Source organism: Corvus moneduloides, chromosome 16 (assembly GCF_009650955.1).
Source record: "Corvus moneduloides isolate bCorMon1 chromosome 16, bCorMon1.pri, whole genome shotgun sequence".
NCBI lineage: Eukaryota > Metazoa > Chordata > Aves > Passeriformes > Corvidae > Corvus > Corvus moneduloides.
The window spans coordinates 8,383,554-8,399,754 of NC_045491.1; the positions used below are offsets into that span (position 1 = coordinate 8,383,554).

The 16,201-nt window shown below is 53.4% G+C and overlaps 1 protein-coding gene across 2 annotated transcripts in view; it reads right to left on the bottom strand.

The window, feature by feature from the left end:
* The window catches only part of CACNA1H (calcium voltage-gated channel subunit alpha1 H), a 160,784-nt gene that overhangs the window by 65,388 nt on the left and 79,195 nt on the right, over positions 1-16,201 (bottom strand). For both annotated transcript variants that reach the window (XM_032125987.1, XM_032125986.1), the window contains exons 8-10: positions 12,833-12,925; positions 10,208-11,000; positions 5,129-5,544 (exon numbers count right to left, since the gene is read on the bottom strand). In XM_032125987.1, the coding sequence (XP_031981878.1) occupies positions 5,129-5,544; positions 10,208-11,000; positions 12,833-12,925 (1,302 nt within the window). The remainder of the gene's footprint in view (positions 1-5,128; positions 5,545-10,207; positions 11,001-12,832; positions 12,926-16,201) is intronic.

Consider the following 16,201-nt stretch of genomic DNA (forward strand, 5'->3'; position numbering starts at 1 on the left):
TCAGGGTAATATTTTATTGACTCACAACTCAAAAGGAATTTCAGCGATTTGATTCAAACACTGCTGAAAAATTCTGCTCTGCTTTCTGCGTAAGTGCTGAGCTTTCCATGCCAAACCAATTTTTCAAGGCGAAATTGGCAAATGCTAAAACAGGACGTCGCTGCTGAAGCGAGTGCTCCCCTCAATCACACAGAACGACTTTTACTCCAGAATAATAAAATGTTCTACTCAGAACTGGTGCTGCTCTCACTCTGACAAGCCACGGACCACTGGGTGCCCCTCAAGGTCAGCTCCAACCTGCTCCAAAGGCAGCTGCTCCCAACGAAACACGCCATGGATGAGGGATCAGAAAAGCAATTAAAAGCTCTTTGAACAGCAATAGCTTGGAACAAATACTAATTTGTACTTCTCTGCTGAGAAGAGAATATAAAATAACATTTCTAGTGCCATTTGATGTAAATGGAGCCTTTTATGTGGAATCATTACGAGTATCAACAGCTCCTTCAGCAAATTCTTCTGGGAAGCCAAGTGGGGGGCTCCTGGATGGTTTCCCTCTGCAGGGATAACGCCAGCGCTTCTCCCGGGCAAGTGAAGGGCTCTGTCCTCCTCCTGGATAATCCTGGAGCTGGGAATCGAGGCAGGCTGAAGGAGCAATTATTTCCTCAGAGCACTCAGCCGACTCTGGGGCAAAAAGGAATTGGTTTTCCGTGGCAGAGAGGCACTTGGAAACGTCCTGGAATAGGATGCCTGTGCCAGGTGTCCCAGCCCACCATCCCAAAGGCATGGCACAGGCGGTGCCTTTGGAGTGCCCTATTCCCCGCTCGGTTGCTGCAGTGCCGTGGCACATTCTCAGATCCTCTGGAGAGTTGTCAGCTGCAATGAATGCAGAACAAACTCATCCAATGTTCTGAAATTGCCTGGAAGATTAATGCAAGGATCGCCTCCCTCTTTGTGCTTGGCTCTCCTCATCCGTGGGAGCGCTCATTGTGCTGGGGACAGATTAATTAATAAATAAATAAATAAACAAACACAGCACAGGAGGGGAAAAAAAAATACCCCAAGGACTCTAAACCAGGCAATTAACCTTTGAAATCCAAGCTGTGCTGCTGCTAATGAACAGCACCCTGGAACCTCCTAATTCCCAGCCATGTCCGAGGTGGAGCTGGCTGTGAACCCTGCGGACGCGCCGGGCAGGATCCGACTGCTCCCAACGCCTGGAATGCCAAGGAAACGCTTCCCATCAGCAGCTGCCCGGATCTCCTGCCACCAGCGGGCTGTGCTGCCATGAAATCTTTGCTGTGCCTCGTGAGAAAAGCAGCAGCAGCTCTGCAAAGCAGCTCTGGCATCTCCTCACCTTCCCCGTGAGCTGTCGTGTCCTCAGGCACAGGACAGGATCCTGGCCTCGAGGGAATGACACGGTTTGGAACAATGGTTTGGAACGTGTCAGGAAGAGATTCTTCCCTGTGAGGGTGGGGAGGCCCTGGCACAGATTCCCAGCCCTTGGATCCCTGGAGGTGTCCAAGGCCAGGATGGATGAGGCTTGGAGCAGCCTGGGACAGTGGGAGGTGTCCCTGCCCGTGGCTGGGGTGAATGAGGTGATGTTTCCAGTCCCTTCCAATCCAAACCATTCCATGATTCCATGAGTCCACCCAGGCTCCGTGCATTAAAGGGGGTGGTGCCACTTAGCCAAAAGCAACCATGAGAAGAGTGGTGGGAGCTTGACATTCCCATAAAAACCTGGACTGAAGTCTTGAAGGGCTCTGGATATGGACAGGGCTCTCCTTCATCTGGAGGCAGCACCTGAGGCTGTGGCAGTACCACCTACAGCTCCTCCCAATCTCTGCTCCCTGGGACTAGGGACAGGATCCAGGGCATGGGAATGGGATTTCAGGGAAAGGTTCTTCCCCAGAGGGTGCTGGGCACTGCCCAGGCTCCCCAGGGAATGGTCCCAGCCCCGAGGCTCCCAGAGCTCCAGGAGCGTTTGGAGACCGCTGCCAGGGATGCCCAGGGTGGGGTTGTTGGGGTGTCTGTGCAGGGCCAGGGATTGGGCTGGATGATCCCTGTGGATCCTTCCAAACTCAGGAGCTTCTGTGATTCCAAAGACAAAGAAGGCCCACAAGCCCAGTGGGTTTTACCTCCAGCCTGACACCTTCCAAGCGTGATTCCCTCATCCACAAGAGCCGGACAATGATGCTCCACTGCCTCAAGAGGGCTCCGTGGGACTTCTCTGCAGAGCTCTGCCGCGTGCCAGGATGACAGGAGCGAGACCGGCAGGACGAGCCCTGCCATCCTGCTCCATCGCCCTCCCCGTGCATTCAGAACCCCTCACCCTTCCCACACACACAGCGTTGGTGCCTCGGCTCTGATCAGACCCAATACAAATCTGTTTTCTGTGTCCATATATCTGCAAAGCCACAGGTGACTGCTGAGAAGTCGGAAAAGAAAAGCAAGAAGCCATGAATAAGTTTTATAAAAGGGATTGGGCATTTCCCCGTGGACAGTGAGGTTTGGGATGGGCTTCCCTGGGGCTGCTGCTCTGGGTTGTTTCAGTTTGATACAATCAGTCAGTGGCCTAAAACAAATGGCCAAAGTCAAGAGCAGCAAAGCTGCTGAAGCTGTTTCACCCTGAATAAATGGTGGGAAGTGTTGGTGGGACAGCATGTCCAGAGAAGCTGTGGATGTCCCATCCCTGGAAGTGTCCAAGGCCAGGCTGGAGCAACCTGGGATAGTGGAAGGTGTCGCTGTTGGAATGGATGAACTTTAACACTGCAACCCAAACCATTGCAGGATTTTGTGATTGTGTTTTGCAGGGATTCAGGGCCCAGCAGACTCCTTCCCGTGCTGCCACCAGCAGGCACGGAGCACAGGCTTCCCAGGATTCCCTAAACTCTGCCCTTGGAGTAACGTGGGACAGCCTGGTGGGAGCAAGGAAAACAGAGGAGAGCCACAAGGGAGCTCCTAAATCCTTAGGATTTGGGGAATGGCCTCCTGATTTGCCCTTGGGAAGAGAGAGATGACAATGGCAACATCCACACCTGGTTACAGCCTGGGGGAGGCGCAGAACTTCCCACTTGGAATGTTCTGGGAGCAGAGGTGACTGGGCAGCATCCAGAGAGGTGTGATCCCACTGTTTTTCCTGGCAGGCTCATGATCCCGAAAGGAGCCATTTTCCCTCCCCTCCACCCCAACACCGCGCTGTGGCTCTGGGACACTTTGCCCAGACACCTCCTGCTGCTCTCCACACAAACCATCCCCACCCCGAGCCTTGCAGCCAGCTCTCACACGAGGGGTCTCCCAAATTGCCCCACTTTGCCCACAGATTTTTGTGCCAAATCTGGGAGCCCAGAGCCATTTTTTCTTGGATTCGGACGGTGCCTCAGCCCCTGGGACACCGCTGGGAGGAGAGGGCTTGGGCGAGGTGTCACCAAGTTGGGCTCTGACACTCTGACATGCCTCATTATCTCAGTGTCCCAGGCACGTGCAGGAACTTTTCCAGGTTTCACTTCCAAATTCCTCCCCTTTTATTGGACAGTGCCTGCGAGCAGAGCTGGCAGGAATCTGACGCTCCGCAGCCAAAAAGCTCCGGAATCTTTATTGCCACTGGCTTCGAGATGCCCTAAAGCCAACCTTTTACAAGGTAAAATCCAATAAAAGCCAGCCAGCTACAGCTCTCCTTTGTTAGCAGCAAGGCTGTAATTATCCCAATTCACTTTATGGGAGTGACTGGGGACACGCTCCATGCGATCCCTGGATTTTCTCCCTGCTTCCTGCCTCAGTTTTCCCCCAGCTCCCATCACGGCAATATCCGAGGGCTGACAAAGCTGTATCTGCCTGACAGAAGAGTATCCATGCAGAAATGAGGGATGAATGGCCTATTCAGAAGCCACTGACAAGGTGTATTTCCCAATTATAGAACTTCTTGTGGAACAGCTAAGCGGGATTCGACAGGGAGCTGACAGGGACAGCTCAATCCCTGTTGGATCTGGATGCTTTGCTGTAATTCTGATTTGTTGTTGCACGGTTGAGGTGGTTTTAGCTGAGTCCTGGGTTTTTTTGGAGGAAAAGAAGTCTCAGCTTAAAATAGCAGGGGTTAAGGCACAGGAGTGGAGAGAAAATGAAGTAGCAGCACTCCAGAGGGGTGTCTGTCATGGTCCTGAGCAGTGCTTAATCCTGGGAAATGATGGAGAAGGGGCTGCAGAGCCTCTCGTCCTGCCTTTGGGTGGATTATGCTGCTCTGCCTTTCCTCCTCATTCCCGAACAGACAGACCATGGAAGAGAGGAGGAGCGGCTTTAAAAATAACCCTGACCTGGTCGTGACCCTGCAGGAAAGGTTTTCGGGGAGCGCTGGATGCCTTTGATCCCAGAAGAGCAGATCCTGGCCTCCCTGGGATACGTTTCCTGCACCTGACACAGAGGTGGCATGAGAAATTCCCGAGCACGCCTGGAGAAAACAGCGGAAAATTCCCAGTTTTTCCAAGAAAGAAAAGCCCAGAAGAACAGAACTTTGCCAGGGTGACCAAGTGGAGATGCTCAGATGTCTCAGCTCCCTCTCCCACGGCACAGCCCCTCCAGTCCCAAGCTGTCCTCAGCTCCAGCACCGCTTCCTGCCACCCCAGCACCGGGAAGAACGGCACCATTCCTCTTCCCTCCCTCCGAACACTTCAATAAAGACCTACTCACACCTTGTGAGAGCAAATTAAAGGGTTCGGAGCCTTCATCAGGGAGACCCTAATTTCTTCCTCTTTGGTGCTTTTAGCATTGCCTGATAGTTTAAGTCTTATCTGAAGGTCCAAATCAAAGAAATTCCCGTGTGGGTCATCTCCACCACAACCATCAGACCAAAGGTATTCCCACCACAAAAATTCCTGTTTATATGAACAATTCCCGGCCAACCAGCAGCCAGGCTCTGAGCAGACACATCCAACACACACATTTCAGCTCTGCACACCCCAGCAGCACTTCCAGCTGTCCCACACCCCAAAGGATTCTCCTGCTCCTCACAGGATCATCTTCAGCCCCATTTCCAACAATGACAATCCTCGTTCCTCCTGACATTGCTTTAGAGCGACCCCAAGCCACCGCTCCAGGAGCACCTGAACCCCAAACCCCGAGGGTCCTGGTCACTCACCTGCTCGTGGTACTCGATGCCCATGCTGAGGGTGTTGATGAGGATGGCGATCATGATCCCGCGGTTGAAGTATTTGCTCTCCACGATCCGCTTGAGTTTGGTGCCGAACGCCCGCCACAGCTTTGTCACCTTGTTCCTCTCCTTGGCTTTCTTCTTCTTCCTCCTCCTCCTGACCCGCTGCTGCTGGAGCTGGTCCCGGTGGTCGCCGTGCCGCAGGTCCTGCGTGAACTCGTAGACGCCGTTGCTGTCGGAGTCGCCGTTGCTGTCGGAGTCGCTGAGGGCGAACTCGGGGTCGTCCAGGAGGCTGGCGCAGAAGGGACAGTCCTGCAGCTCGCAGCTCAGCCGGGGGCCACCAGGGCTGGGCAGCGCTCCGGCCGTGCTCAGCCCCGACAGCTGGCTGGGCGTCCGGCGGAGACCTGCGAGGGACAAGGGCACCGTGAGCCACTGAGAGACACTGCTGAGAGCCACCATGCTCTGAGAGCCACTGAGAGCCACCACACACCAAGAGCCACTACTGAGAGCCACCGTGAGACACCACTGAGAGCCACCACACACCAAGAGCCACCACTGAGAGCCACCGTGAGACACCACTGAGCACCACCAGGCACTGGCAGCGACCATGGGCCACCACATGCTGGAGGACATTGCATGGTGGAAGAAACTGTGCACCGAGAGCCACTGTGAGTCACTGTGAGCCATCATGCACCAAAAGCGACTGTGAACAACCGAGGGCTACCGAGAGCCACCATGGGCCACCTAGAGCTACTGTGAGTTGCTGTGAGTCACTGAGAGCCACCACATGCCAGGAGACATCATGCATAGTGAGCCACTGCATGCCGGGAGCAACTGCGCATCAAAGCCACCGAGAGCCACCGCGTGCTGCAATTAACCCCAAGTTGGGTGACATCGTGCACTGGGAGCCACTGGGAGCCACCAAAAGCCACTGGGAGCCACCAAAAGCCACTGCACATCAAGAGCCATCACGCACTGAGAGCCACCGTGAGCCACCACGAGCCACCGTGCAGCTCGGCACAGGGAACACTCCGGGTGTCAGCAGCTCCTGCCACATCCTCAATAAAGGCAATCCCAGGATCGTTACGGTTGGAAGAGACCTTCAAGGTCATCGAGTCCAGCCTGGGACCGATCACTGCCAGCCCATTAAACCGCGTTGGGAAGTGCCAGGTCTGCTTGGGTTCTGAACACTCGCAGGGATGGTCCCTCCCCCACTGCCCTGGGCAGCCCATTCCAAAGTTTAAACATCCTTTCAGTGAAGGAATTTTCCCAACATCCAACCTGAACCTCCCCTGGCACAACTGGAGGTCATTCCCTCTTGTCCCGTTGTTCCCTGGGAACAGAGCTGAGCTCCCCCGGCTGCCCCCTTCTGCCAGGGAGTTGTGGAGAGTGAGAAGGTTCCCCCTGAGCTTCCTTTTCTCCAGGCTGAGCCCCACAACTGCTCCTCACAGGAATTATTCTCCAGAGCCTAAAAAAGCCTTCCAGCCATCCATCCTCCCAAGCAGCTCTGGTTTGGCCTCCTTTTCCCCTCTTGGTCCCTTTTCCCACCCTCTCCCCGCTCCATGGGCTCTCATTTTGTGTCCCAGGCTGAGGGAGGAGTGACTGGCCCACCTCTCCCATTCAATTAGTCCTGATTATCCCTGAGCAGGCTCCCATCATTAACGATCTCTCAGCACTATCAAGCTGTTTCACCCAATTTAGCCACTGCTGCCATTTAGTTCCTAATGAGCAGGGAGAGGGAGAAGGGACCAAAGGTGGCTGCAGACCACAGATCACAGCTCGGAGAGTCACGGAGTCCCCTCAGTCTCCTTCAGCCTTTAATAAAGCTCAGGTGGATTCGTTGCCTGAGGCTTAGGGGGGTTTAAAATCAAACACGTGTTTTGCGGTGTGAGGAGAAATTCAGACTGTCCTGGAGCCAGGGAATGGAAGGACAGGGACAAGAGTAACTGGGATGATTTGGGTGGAACAGCAGCCAGATTTGATTTCCTCATATTTAGGAATCCAATTCATAAGTCTCCTCATATTTAGGAACCTTATTCTTAGTCTCCTTATATTTAGGAACCAGGCATTAATGGCAGGAAAAACCCCTGTAGCGGGAGCACACTACTGGGAACACGGGATCCTTCCCTCAAAATGCCATTTCAGCACCAGTTCCTTGGGCTTCAGGGATAAAAGGCAAAGGCACAATTTTCCCCTCTCATAGAACCATGGAAAAGACCTCTAAGGACACCGAGTCCATTAACCCAGCACCACTAAACCACATCTGTAAGTGCCACATCCACATGTCCCCGTCCGGAGGTGGCACGGGGACCACTTGGATCAGTTTTGGGGAGCCCAGGCTAAAAGCAGTGGCTGCTCCTGTCTCTGGGCCCTGGAGCTTGGAGCTCACCCAGCAGGAATGCTGATTCCAGCCACAGCACGGAAGACAAGGCAGCACCAAACCAAGCCAACGCATCCCTTCGCTGGAAAACGGGGATGTGACCAGAGTCAAACCACATTTTCCTTGCCTGAACGTCACAGGGATATCAGTGGCCTTCAGAACGGCCTTGGAGGACAGGCCTGGGTCCTGGGCATTGCGTCAAAGCCACCAGGAGCATCAGGAATATTTTGCCCCTTCCACATCAGTGCGGTGCTCCTGCTCAGGACTGAGCCAAGGAGGAAAGGCTCAGCCCAGCCTCGAGAGCAGCACAGGGAGGGGGCTGCCAGATGGCTTTTAATGCTATTGAAGTGTTAAAAACGATATGAAAAGCCCTGGCGCCGCAGATGTCTTCAAAATACCAGAGTCTCCTTGGCTGCCTGCTAAAATAACCTCCAGCATTGCAGGGCACGGAACACGGGGAACAGGCTGTACTCTGAGCTCTTCAAATCCACAACAAAAGAGGCAGGAGAATGCTCTCTCCCACAACTGCATCCTTCCCAGCAGACAGCAACCTTGCCTCCAGCTGGGGCTGGGAGAGCCCGGGCTGTTAATGCTCCTTAATGCTCTCAATTATCACTCCCGTGCTCCCCTTGCACAAGTCCTGCACTGAACATGCTCTGCTTGTTGACCTGGCAGAGGAGAGGGAGAATTAAAGGCTCTTTGTTTGCCCAAAAATGCTGAGGAAGGGTTGGGAGAGCTTGGGATTTTTCCCCAGGCTCCTTTGCTAAGTTTTAGGGGATGGAGAAATGGGAGCTGGGGGCTGTGCCCAGCAGGGATACATCCTGGCACTTAAAGATTGTCCCAAAGCCTGGAAGTCACATCCATCACTCCCAGCGCAGAACTGACCCTGACTCAGCCCTGCTGTGGTGGCTGAGTGGGAAGAAGGGCCTGGAAAGAGCCAGATCCATGGAGGGGAAGAGCTGGGCACTCCCAGGGTCTCCAAGTGGATACGGCTGCCCTGAATCCCTCCCCAGCCCATTTTCCTCAGGGGATGGATGAGCAGCCTCTTGCCACCTTCCAGCCCTTCCCAGCTGTGACCACACTTCTGGAAGAGACAAAACAATTCCAGGAGATTTGTTTAAAGCATTTTGGCATCCTCTGGGCTGAAATCCCTCTGTGGAAAGAGGACACTGTAATTGCATTACTAATGACAACTCAATCTAATCCCAGCTTTCAAAGAACCACCCTAGGCTACAGGAAAATCTCCTAAATCACTGATTTGGCTCGGGGATGTCGCAGTTGGGACTGAGATTTGGGCCTTTCTTCTCCTAAAAAGGAGCAAGCAAGCAGGCGGATCCAAACTCTGACTTCAACAGCTCTCCTGCTCCTTTCTTTCCCAATCCCAGCCTTCTGCAGACCCTGGGTTTTTATCTCAAGGTAAAAACCCATTCTCCTAAAAACCGTCATCAATTTGTACAGCTAAGGAAGAAGCAGTGATTTATACAAAGTCCTTGCTGAACAACAGAGCTGTTGGCAGTAACCTTGCCCCCCGTGCCAAGCTCCCGAGCGTTCGGAAGCGTCTGCCCGAGGCAGTTTCTATAAACAATCCACTTTTACCCTTTTGTGTGGTCCTTCAAAACAAGAAAATGAACAAAGGCAAGCCACCCAACCTCTCTGTCAAGCAACCTTTTCCCCCAAGCCAGGCTTGGTATTTTTTTCAGCACATCCATCACCAGGGTAAATATTTGTGTCCATGCACACGCAAATAAACAGTTTTGGAAAACACAGGCACTGAAAAAACCCAAATGACGAGTTTGACTTAAAGAGATTAAAAACCAGAAGCTGGATCTTTGTGACTTTTCACTGTTTGAGGGCTTAAGAGTATTTTGGAGCTTTTAGCTCCAGCCATGAGGGCTGGAAAAACATTTTATAAAATAGAAATCCAAGTGTTGCGTGTAATCACTGCTCCAGTGGGTGATCTATGTGTGAGGGGAGATAAAACCTCACTGGCTGTGCTGGAGTGGCTGCATCCGTGCAGAGAGGATGGGTAAGAAGTGCCGAAGAGTTCCCCAAAATGCTCCTCAGATCGAATGGAGCCCCAAATCTGCAGGAAAACTCAGCCCCACATTTCTTCTGCACATGGGGAAAGCCTGAGGTGTGCAGCTCTGCTCCTGTCGTGCCCTCCACACGTCCTCTGAGCATTGAACCTGCTGCTCCTCCTTGCCAAAAAGAAATTCAGAGGCTCCAGGGCCCATCAGAGCAGAACTGGAAGTGTCTGGTTTGAGCTCTTTCATGCCTGCCTGTTTCAAACTTCTCAGTTTGCTTTATCTCATGCTTCTCCCGCAGCTTCCACCTGCTCATCCTTTTCAAGGCACCATCTCCCAGCCCCTGGGGGTTCCCTGCTGGAGCTGGCAGCTCCAGCACTCACTGCAGGTGTAATCCCATGGTTCTGGTTTTGGGTGGGAAGAGAGGGAGCACCTCCAGGGTACCACAAAGCACACGAGAGCCCAAATCCAGATTTTATAACCACAGGAAAGAGGCTTCCAGCGGTGGCCTGGGCCATCCCGTGATGGTGAGTACAAGGACGGAGGGAACAGAGCTCCCAACCCTCAACACCCCACAGGGCTGCCATTAAAACCTCGGTGCTTGAGCCATTCCCCCTTCTCCCAGTTTTCCTAAGCAAAAAACCCCAGCTTGGTTGCCCTTACCATGCTCTCCCACCAGCTGCTGCAGCTTCCCGTAAGAATCCAGGCCCAAATTCCCTGGGCTGTTCACCACGGCCACCGGAGAATTCCCGTTCTTCTTCCCTTTGGGAAGGGGTGTGGAGCCGCCCTTGCTGCCAGGGGAGGGCAGGATAGTGGGGTAGTTCATGCTGCCGTGGGTGGCCAGCCCGGCCAGTTTGCTGCCAGCAGGGGCACTGGGAGCCTTGCAGCCCCCGGGGGGCCCCTCCACGTGGCAATCCGCGTGGTAAATGCTGTGCACGGCCTCGGCGTCGGCACGGGGAGCAGCAGGGCCCTGCGGCCTGGGCGAGGGAGGAGGGGGAAGCATCAGCTGCCTGCCAGGCTTCATCACCTGCAGCTCCAGCTCGCAGATCTCGGGGTTGGCACGAGGCCCACGGGGGCTCCCGTTGCTGATGTGGTAGTGGTGGTGGTGGTGGTGGTGATGGTGGTGGATCAGGTGGTGGATGGAGGTGATTCTCCTCCTGCTCCGCTGGCTCTGCCCGCTGCTGCTGCTGTTGGGGTTGACTTTTTTCCGGCGTTTGCTCTGCCAGTTGTTGTAGAGGCGGATTGTCCTTCGCTTCACCTTCCTGAAGATGTGGCAGATGTACTTGAGCAGCTCCTCGTAGCAGCTGCCCGGCTCCGAGAAGCTGGCGATGGTGCTGTCGTTGGACAGGTAGCGCGCCCGCTGCTCCTGCATCAGCTGGTTCTCCCGCTGCTTGGTCTCCGAAAACTGGGTCGCTATCACCACCAGACACAGGTTAATCATGAAGAAGGAGCCGACCTGGTGAGAACACAGGGAAAGGAGTCAGCAGGGGGTGCACGCAGCAGGGGAAGCTCCTCACCACCACACGCGGTTCTCGGCGAGCCTGGGATCTCCAAACGTGCCAAATCCCAGGGTCTGCTCGCCAAATGCGCTGCCAATGTGTGCCTGAGCTGCTAAATTTGATGGGAACTGTGACCAATGGTTTTAGCAACAGCTCTCTCCCCTCAAAGCGATGGCATTTGCTACTAACACAGGGTGTGTGAAACACAACCAGGCCCCACCGCAAGGCTGATTTGGACATTCACGGAATCCCAGAATCCCAGAATGAACCAGGTTGGAAAAGAACTTTGAGACCATTGAGTCCAACCCGTGACCCAACACCTCCTCACCAACTAACATGGCACTGAGGGCCACGTCCAGGCGGTTTTTAAACATGTCCAGGGATGGTGACTCCACCCCCTCCCTGGGCAGACAATTCCAGTGCCCAATCACTCTTCCAGTGAAGAGTTTTTCCCTGAAATTTGGCCAGCCTGCAGGGGAAGACAATTTCAAGTCCAATTTGTGCTGTTTTGAAACATCCTCTTCTCTTCTTCAATCATTTCACACCCCAAAAGTGTGTGCCCTCATTGTGGGGGTACAGTCAGGGCCCATGGATCTGTGACCTTGTGCTCCTGGGACTCCCTGACACAGGAATGCATCTCCAGGACACTCAGTGCTCCCGAGGGGCTGATTCAGTGCCTGGTTGAGTTGATGCGTTCTTGGGTGACACCAAGTTTTCAAAATGAAGTCCCAAGGACAAGAAAATGATGTGATCTAAGGCCGCATACTCCCCTCAGCTGTCGAGCCCGCAAAGTGATTTTTCGCCACTTGTGGTCCTAAATGAGCCAAAGGGAAATGTCAAATCTTCCCAGCAGGGAATCGCTGCCCTGAGGGGTGACAAGGGAGTGACGTCAGGGCAGTGCCACTGTCTGCAGGGCCAGCCCTGGGCACGGACAGATTTAATCTGGGATTGTCTGGTGGATCCTCAGGGAAGCTGTGTGGAGATGGTTCGTGGTGCTGCTCTCCGGTGCGGATGTTCCTGGAGAAGCAGCAAAGGTGCCTTTCCCAGCTCCAGGTGACTCGGGCAGGAGTCACCTTCTGGCTTTTCCACACGGATCCACTTGGAGAGAACGGCTCAATGGAGCGGAGTGTAAATCTCCGTTCAAGGCCCATTGCTACAGCTCAGAAATCCCTGACTTCTCCAGGGCACTCCCACACTGCTCTGATCCAGGTTTTTCCCACTGCTGGTGGGAACTGGTTTGGCTTCCCAAGGCCTCCGAACCCACACTGACGAGGACAGGGTTACCTCTAAGGACTACCCAGTCACAAAATCACTTTTAAACACCTCCATCCCATGTCCTGCTGACATCTTTGTGGTACCTTTCCCTTTGCTCCCTTCCTGCCTTAAGTATTTCACTTTTCCACTTCCTGGAGGAGGTTGTGCCCTTTGGAAAACCAAAGATATGGAATGGCAGTTGCCAGCACCCCTGCAGTGGGTAACGTTTTGTTTGTAGGAATGTGAGACCTCAGAGAGCTGAGAATTATTATTATTTAAAGAGTTCGGGTGAAATTCAAAGGTTTGAGGGCTCCCCAAAGAAATGAGGCTCCCTCTGGCATGTTGAGGTCAAAGGAGGAGAAGCCTGGACGTTTTGGCACAGACACATCCAGGTGACAAGACCGAGACTGGGAGGGCAAGAGGGAGGCAAAGCCCTGAATCCTGAATCCTTCCTGGCTCTTCCCAGTGAAAAAAACAAGGAACAGCTTCACCCCCCAAGGACAAGGAAAAGGAGTGTCTCCCAGGTCATACTTACTATGATGAGCAGTATAAAATATATAAAATTGTAAAAAGAATGTGCATCCATCACGTAATACATGATGTCCACCCATCCTTCCAGGGTTATCACCTGCAGGGAGACAGAGAAACAGAGTGTGAGGACAAAAGTCACCCAAAAAAGCTCTTAAATGTTGATTTTCCGGTAGTGCCAGGTACCCATCGCTCCACAGAAACTCTTGGGATCCATCCAGAACTCTGTTCCCAGTTGGTTTGGGAGAGAAGGAATGTGTGGCCAAAGGGAGGGCCTGAGGTTCCTACAGGAATCTGCTACAATTAAACCCACGAAACATTCAAATAAACCACCTGAAACGTTGGTTCTGAGGCAAAGAAATTCCAAGGAGGGATTATAATCCAAAACAAAAAAAGCCTCTCCCTGCAGAGATCTGGAGTTTTCACCTAAAGGTGCTGGTTTTGTAACATAACCCAGAAAATTCCCACATTTTTAACTTCATTTTGTTTCCGCAGACCCAATTTCCTTGTGATTCCTCCTGGCTCAGCATCACAACTGCACCACCACTATCAGAGTGGGAGAGCGTCTGAATGGAAGAGAGACTTTAATTAAATGTAGGCTTGATTTAAGCCTCGTTTTCTCAGCCTTCCCCTAAAAAAAGCAGCTGAGGGTTTAATTAACACCACCCAGGCTGTGTGCAGAGCTCCACCACGTAATTTACACTTTTTATTTAGATAAAATACACCCAACTTCCAGCGCTGCCTTGCTACTAGAGCTGAAATTCCATCCTGGAATTCCAGTTTCCAGCAGAATCCAAGCTCCTGGCTGAACTCACTCCCAGCGACGTCCCCTGCTCACCACACCTCACGTGGGCCTCAGAGGTCTTGGCAAACCCCATTTTCAGTGGCATCATTCCTGATTTAAACCACGTCTGCAGGGAAGGAGTTTGCTGTGGGAAGAGAAGGCTCAGACCTCGTGGATGTTGGGGAGTTTCCGTGTGGTGCATCCCCAAAAGCTGATCCATAAACCCCTCTCTCCTGTGGCAGTTAATAAAACCTTGCAGGGAAGTCACATCATGAATCCATGAATTCCCTGGGGATTTTTTACCCAAGGAAGCTCCTGGATATGGATTTTCAGGCGTTCACACAACCATCAGTACCCACAGCTTCTCTGGGACTCAGAGCAGCTCAGGGCTGCTGGAAGGGAAACTCTGCCTCTTTGGGATTTCTCAGCCCAAATTCAAAATGCTGATGTTTCCCCTGCAAGTCTTCCAAGCTTCTTCCCATGTGGGAGCTCGTGCAGCTGAGTGAGAAGGCAGCACAGCTCAAACCAACCAACCCCATGTGCCAAGGAGCAGATCCTTTGTGGAATTTGTCTCTGCAGCCCTTTCCCCACGTCAGGGCTCTTGAAGGCTCACGGGAATCAGGTCTGACACGTTGGCTGCCTTCACAAACTGCTCCCACCTCTCCTGTTCCTCCTCACATCCATCAGCTGCTCCTTCATACCCTCCCTCGCTGGTCAGCAATAACACAGCAAAGCTTGGCTTCACAGAATTCCAGAGTGGTTGGAAAAGACCTTCAAGCCCATCCCATCCCATTCCACCCCTGCCATGGGCAGGGACACCTTCCACCGTCCCAGGGTGCTCCAAGTCCCGTCCAGCCTGGCCTGGGACACTGCCAGGGATCCAGGGGCAGCCACAGCTTCTCTGGGAATTTCATTCCAGCCTCTCCCCACTCTCAGAGGGAAGAATTTCTCCCCAGTATCCCATCTAACCCTGTCCTCTGCCAACTTAAAACTACTGCCCCTCGTCCTGCCACGAACTGCCCACAAGTGGGTTTAACAAAACCCCAGAGAATTCTTCAGCTACCATTGACCCCAGAGATCAAGCCATGAAGGCTTTTTAGCCCCATTTTTCCCTGTGGTGCCGTTATTCCCACAGGGCTGGGAAGGGGTTAAGCTGCCTGGGTGTTCATCCGTGAGGAGCAGCCAAGCAATCGAACCTGTCCCGCCCTTTCCTGCCTCTCCCTTAACACATTTATGGAGAGCAAAGTCCTTTTGGGGCAGGTGCCTCATCTGTGAGGGCTCTGCTGCACAGCTGAGCCTCCCCCAGCCGTTGTGGGGTCACGGGAAAGCAGAGGGATCACGTCAGGAGGTGACACAAGGTGACACCAAATCACTGCCACTTACCCAGCAATTATTTCCTTTGCACTGTCCAGCTTCCATCCCTCCCTTCCCTCTGGTTGGTGCTCCAGCCATTCCCACTGAGGGATGACAAACCAGCCCAGGCACCCCAGGAATATGGGATGCACCTCTCCACTGGATTTGGCTGGAAATCCTCAAATCTTATGGATTAAACCCATTGAACACAGAGCAAAAAAGAAGGAGTCACCTGAGGGTGGCTCTTGGGCTTCTGAGCCAACCCTGAGGGCCAACCAACACTTAGAGGGATATTTTTGTTGCCTGAGAGGCAGAATTTTCCACAAAAATCAATCAACGCCTCCCCGTTCCTCCTCTGGAGGGTGCAATGCTCATCCAGCTCCCCGAATATTCCAGGTGTAATTGGAATTTACATTATTTACTCCTCACTTGTAAAGCAAAGGGCTTGTCCTCCTGCTTGAGATATTGGGGGATTCATCCCTGGCCTTGAGGGCTGAGATTCCTGGGCTGCCAGGATCCGGGAGCAGCAGCCCTCCTGGAAAAGGGGCGGCTCCCAGACATCCGCCAGCTTCTTTAATCCCAGAGCTCTGGGGAAATGCAGCACAGCACATGCACGGCCACCTGCAGGGGCTGGGCTTTTTCCAGCCTCATTCCTGCTGGATTTCAAGTGCTCCCAAGGACTTTCCGAGGTCATTTTTCCCTGATCCAAGAGCTCCCCGCACATCCCCAGCAAGGCCCTGGTGGAAAAGGGAACCGGAGCACCTGGACTTGCCAACAGCTGCTGCACAAACCACCAGCCAAAGCCCTCAACTACTTCTGGAACCAAAATAAAGGCACCTGCACAGCGCTCGCTGCTGCCCCGTGCACTCTGCTCCCACACATTTCTCCTCAGACCAGCTGAACTCGTGGCTGCCCCATCCCTGGATGTGCCCAAGGCCAGGTTGGATGGGCTTGGAGCAGCCTGGGGTAGTGGAAGGTGTCCCTGTCCAAACTGGATGGGCTTTAAGGTCCTTTTGAAACCCCTCTGGGATTCCATGGACTCGCAGGGAGAAGCCAGCAGCTCTCCCTGGTCCCCCAAGAACCTGGGATATTTTTTCAGCCCTGCTTTGCCTATTCCATCAAGGAGAAACGACTTCCTCCTCTCTTCATTCCCACTCTGATTAATCCACTTCACTGCCCCTCCAAGCCCTCCAGCGATGTCTCCCAAAGCCCTGGAGCACCTTCCTTGTGCTTCCCGAT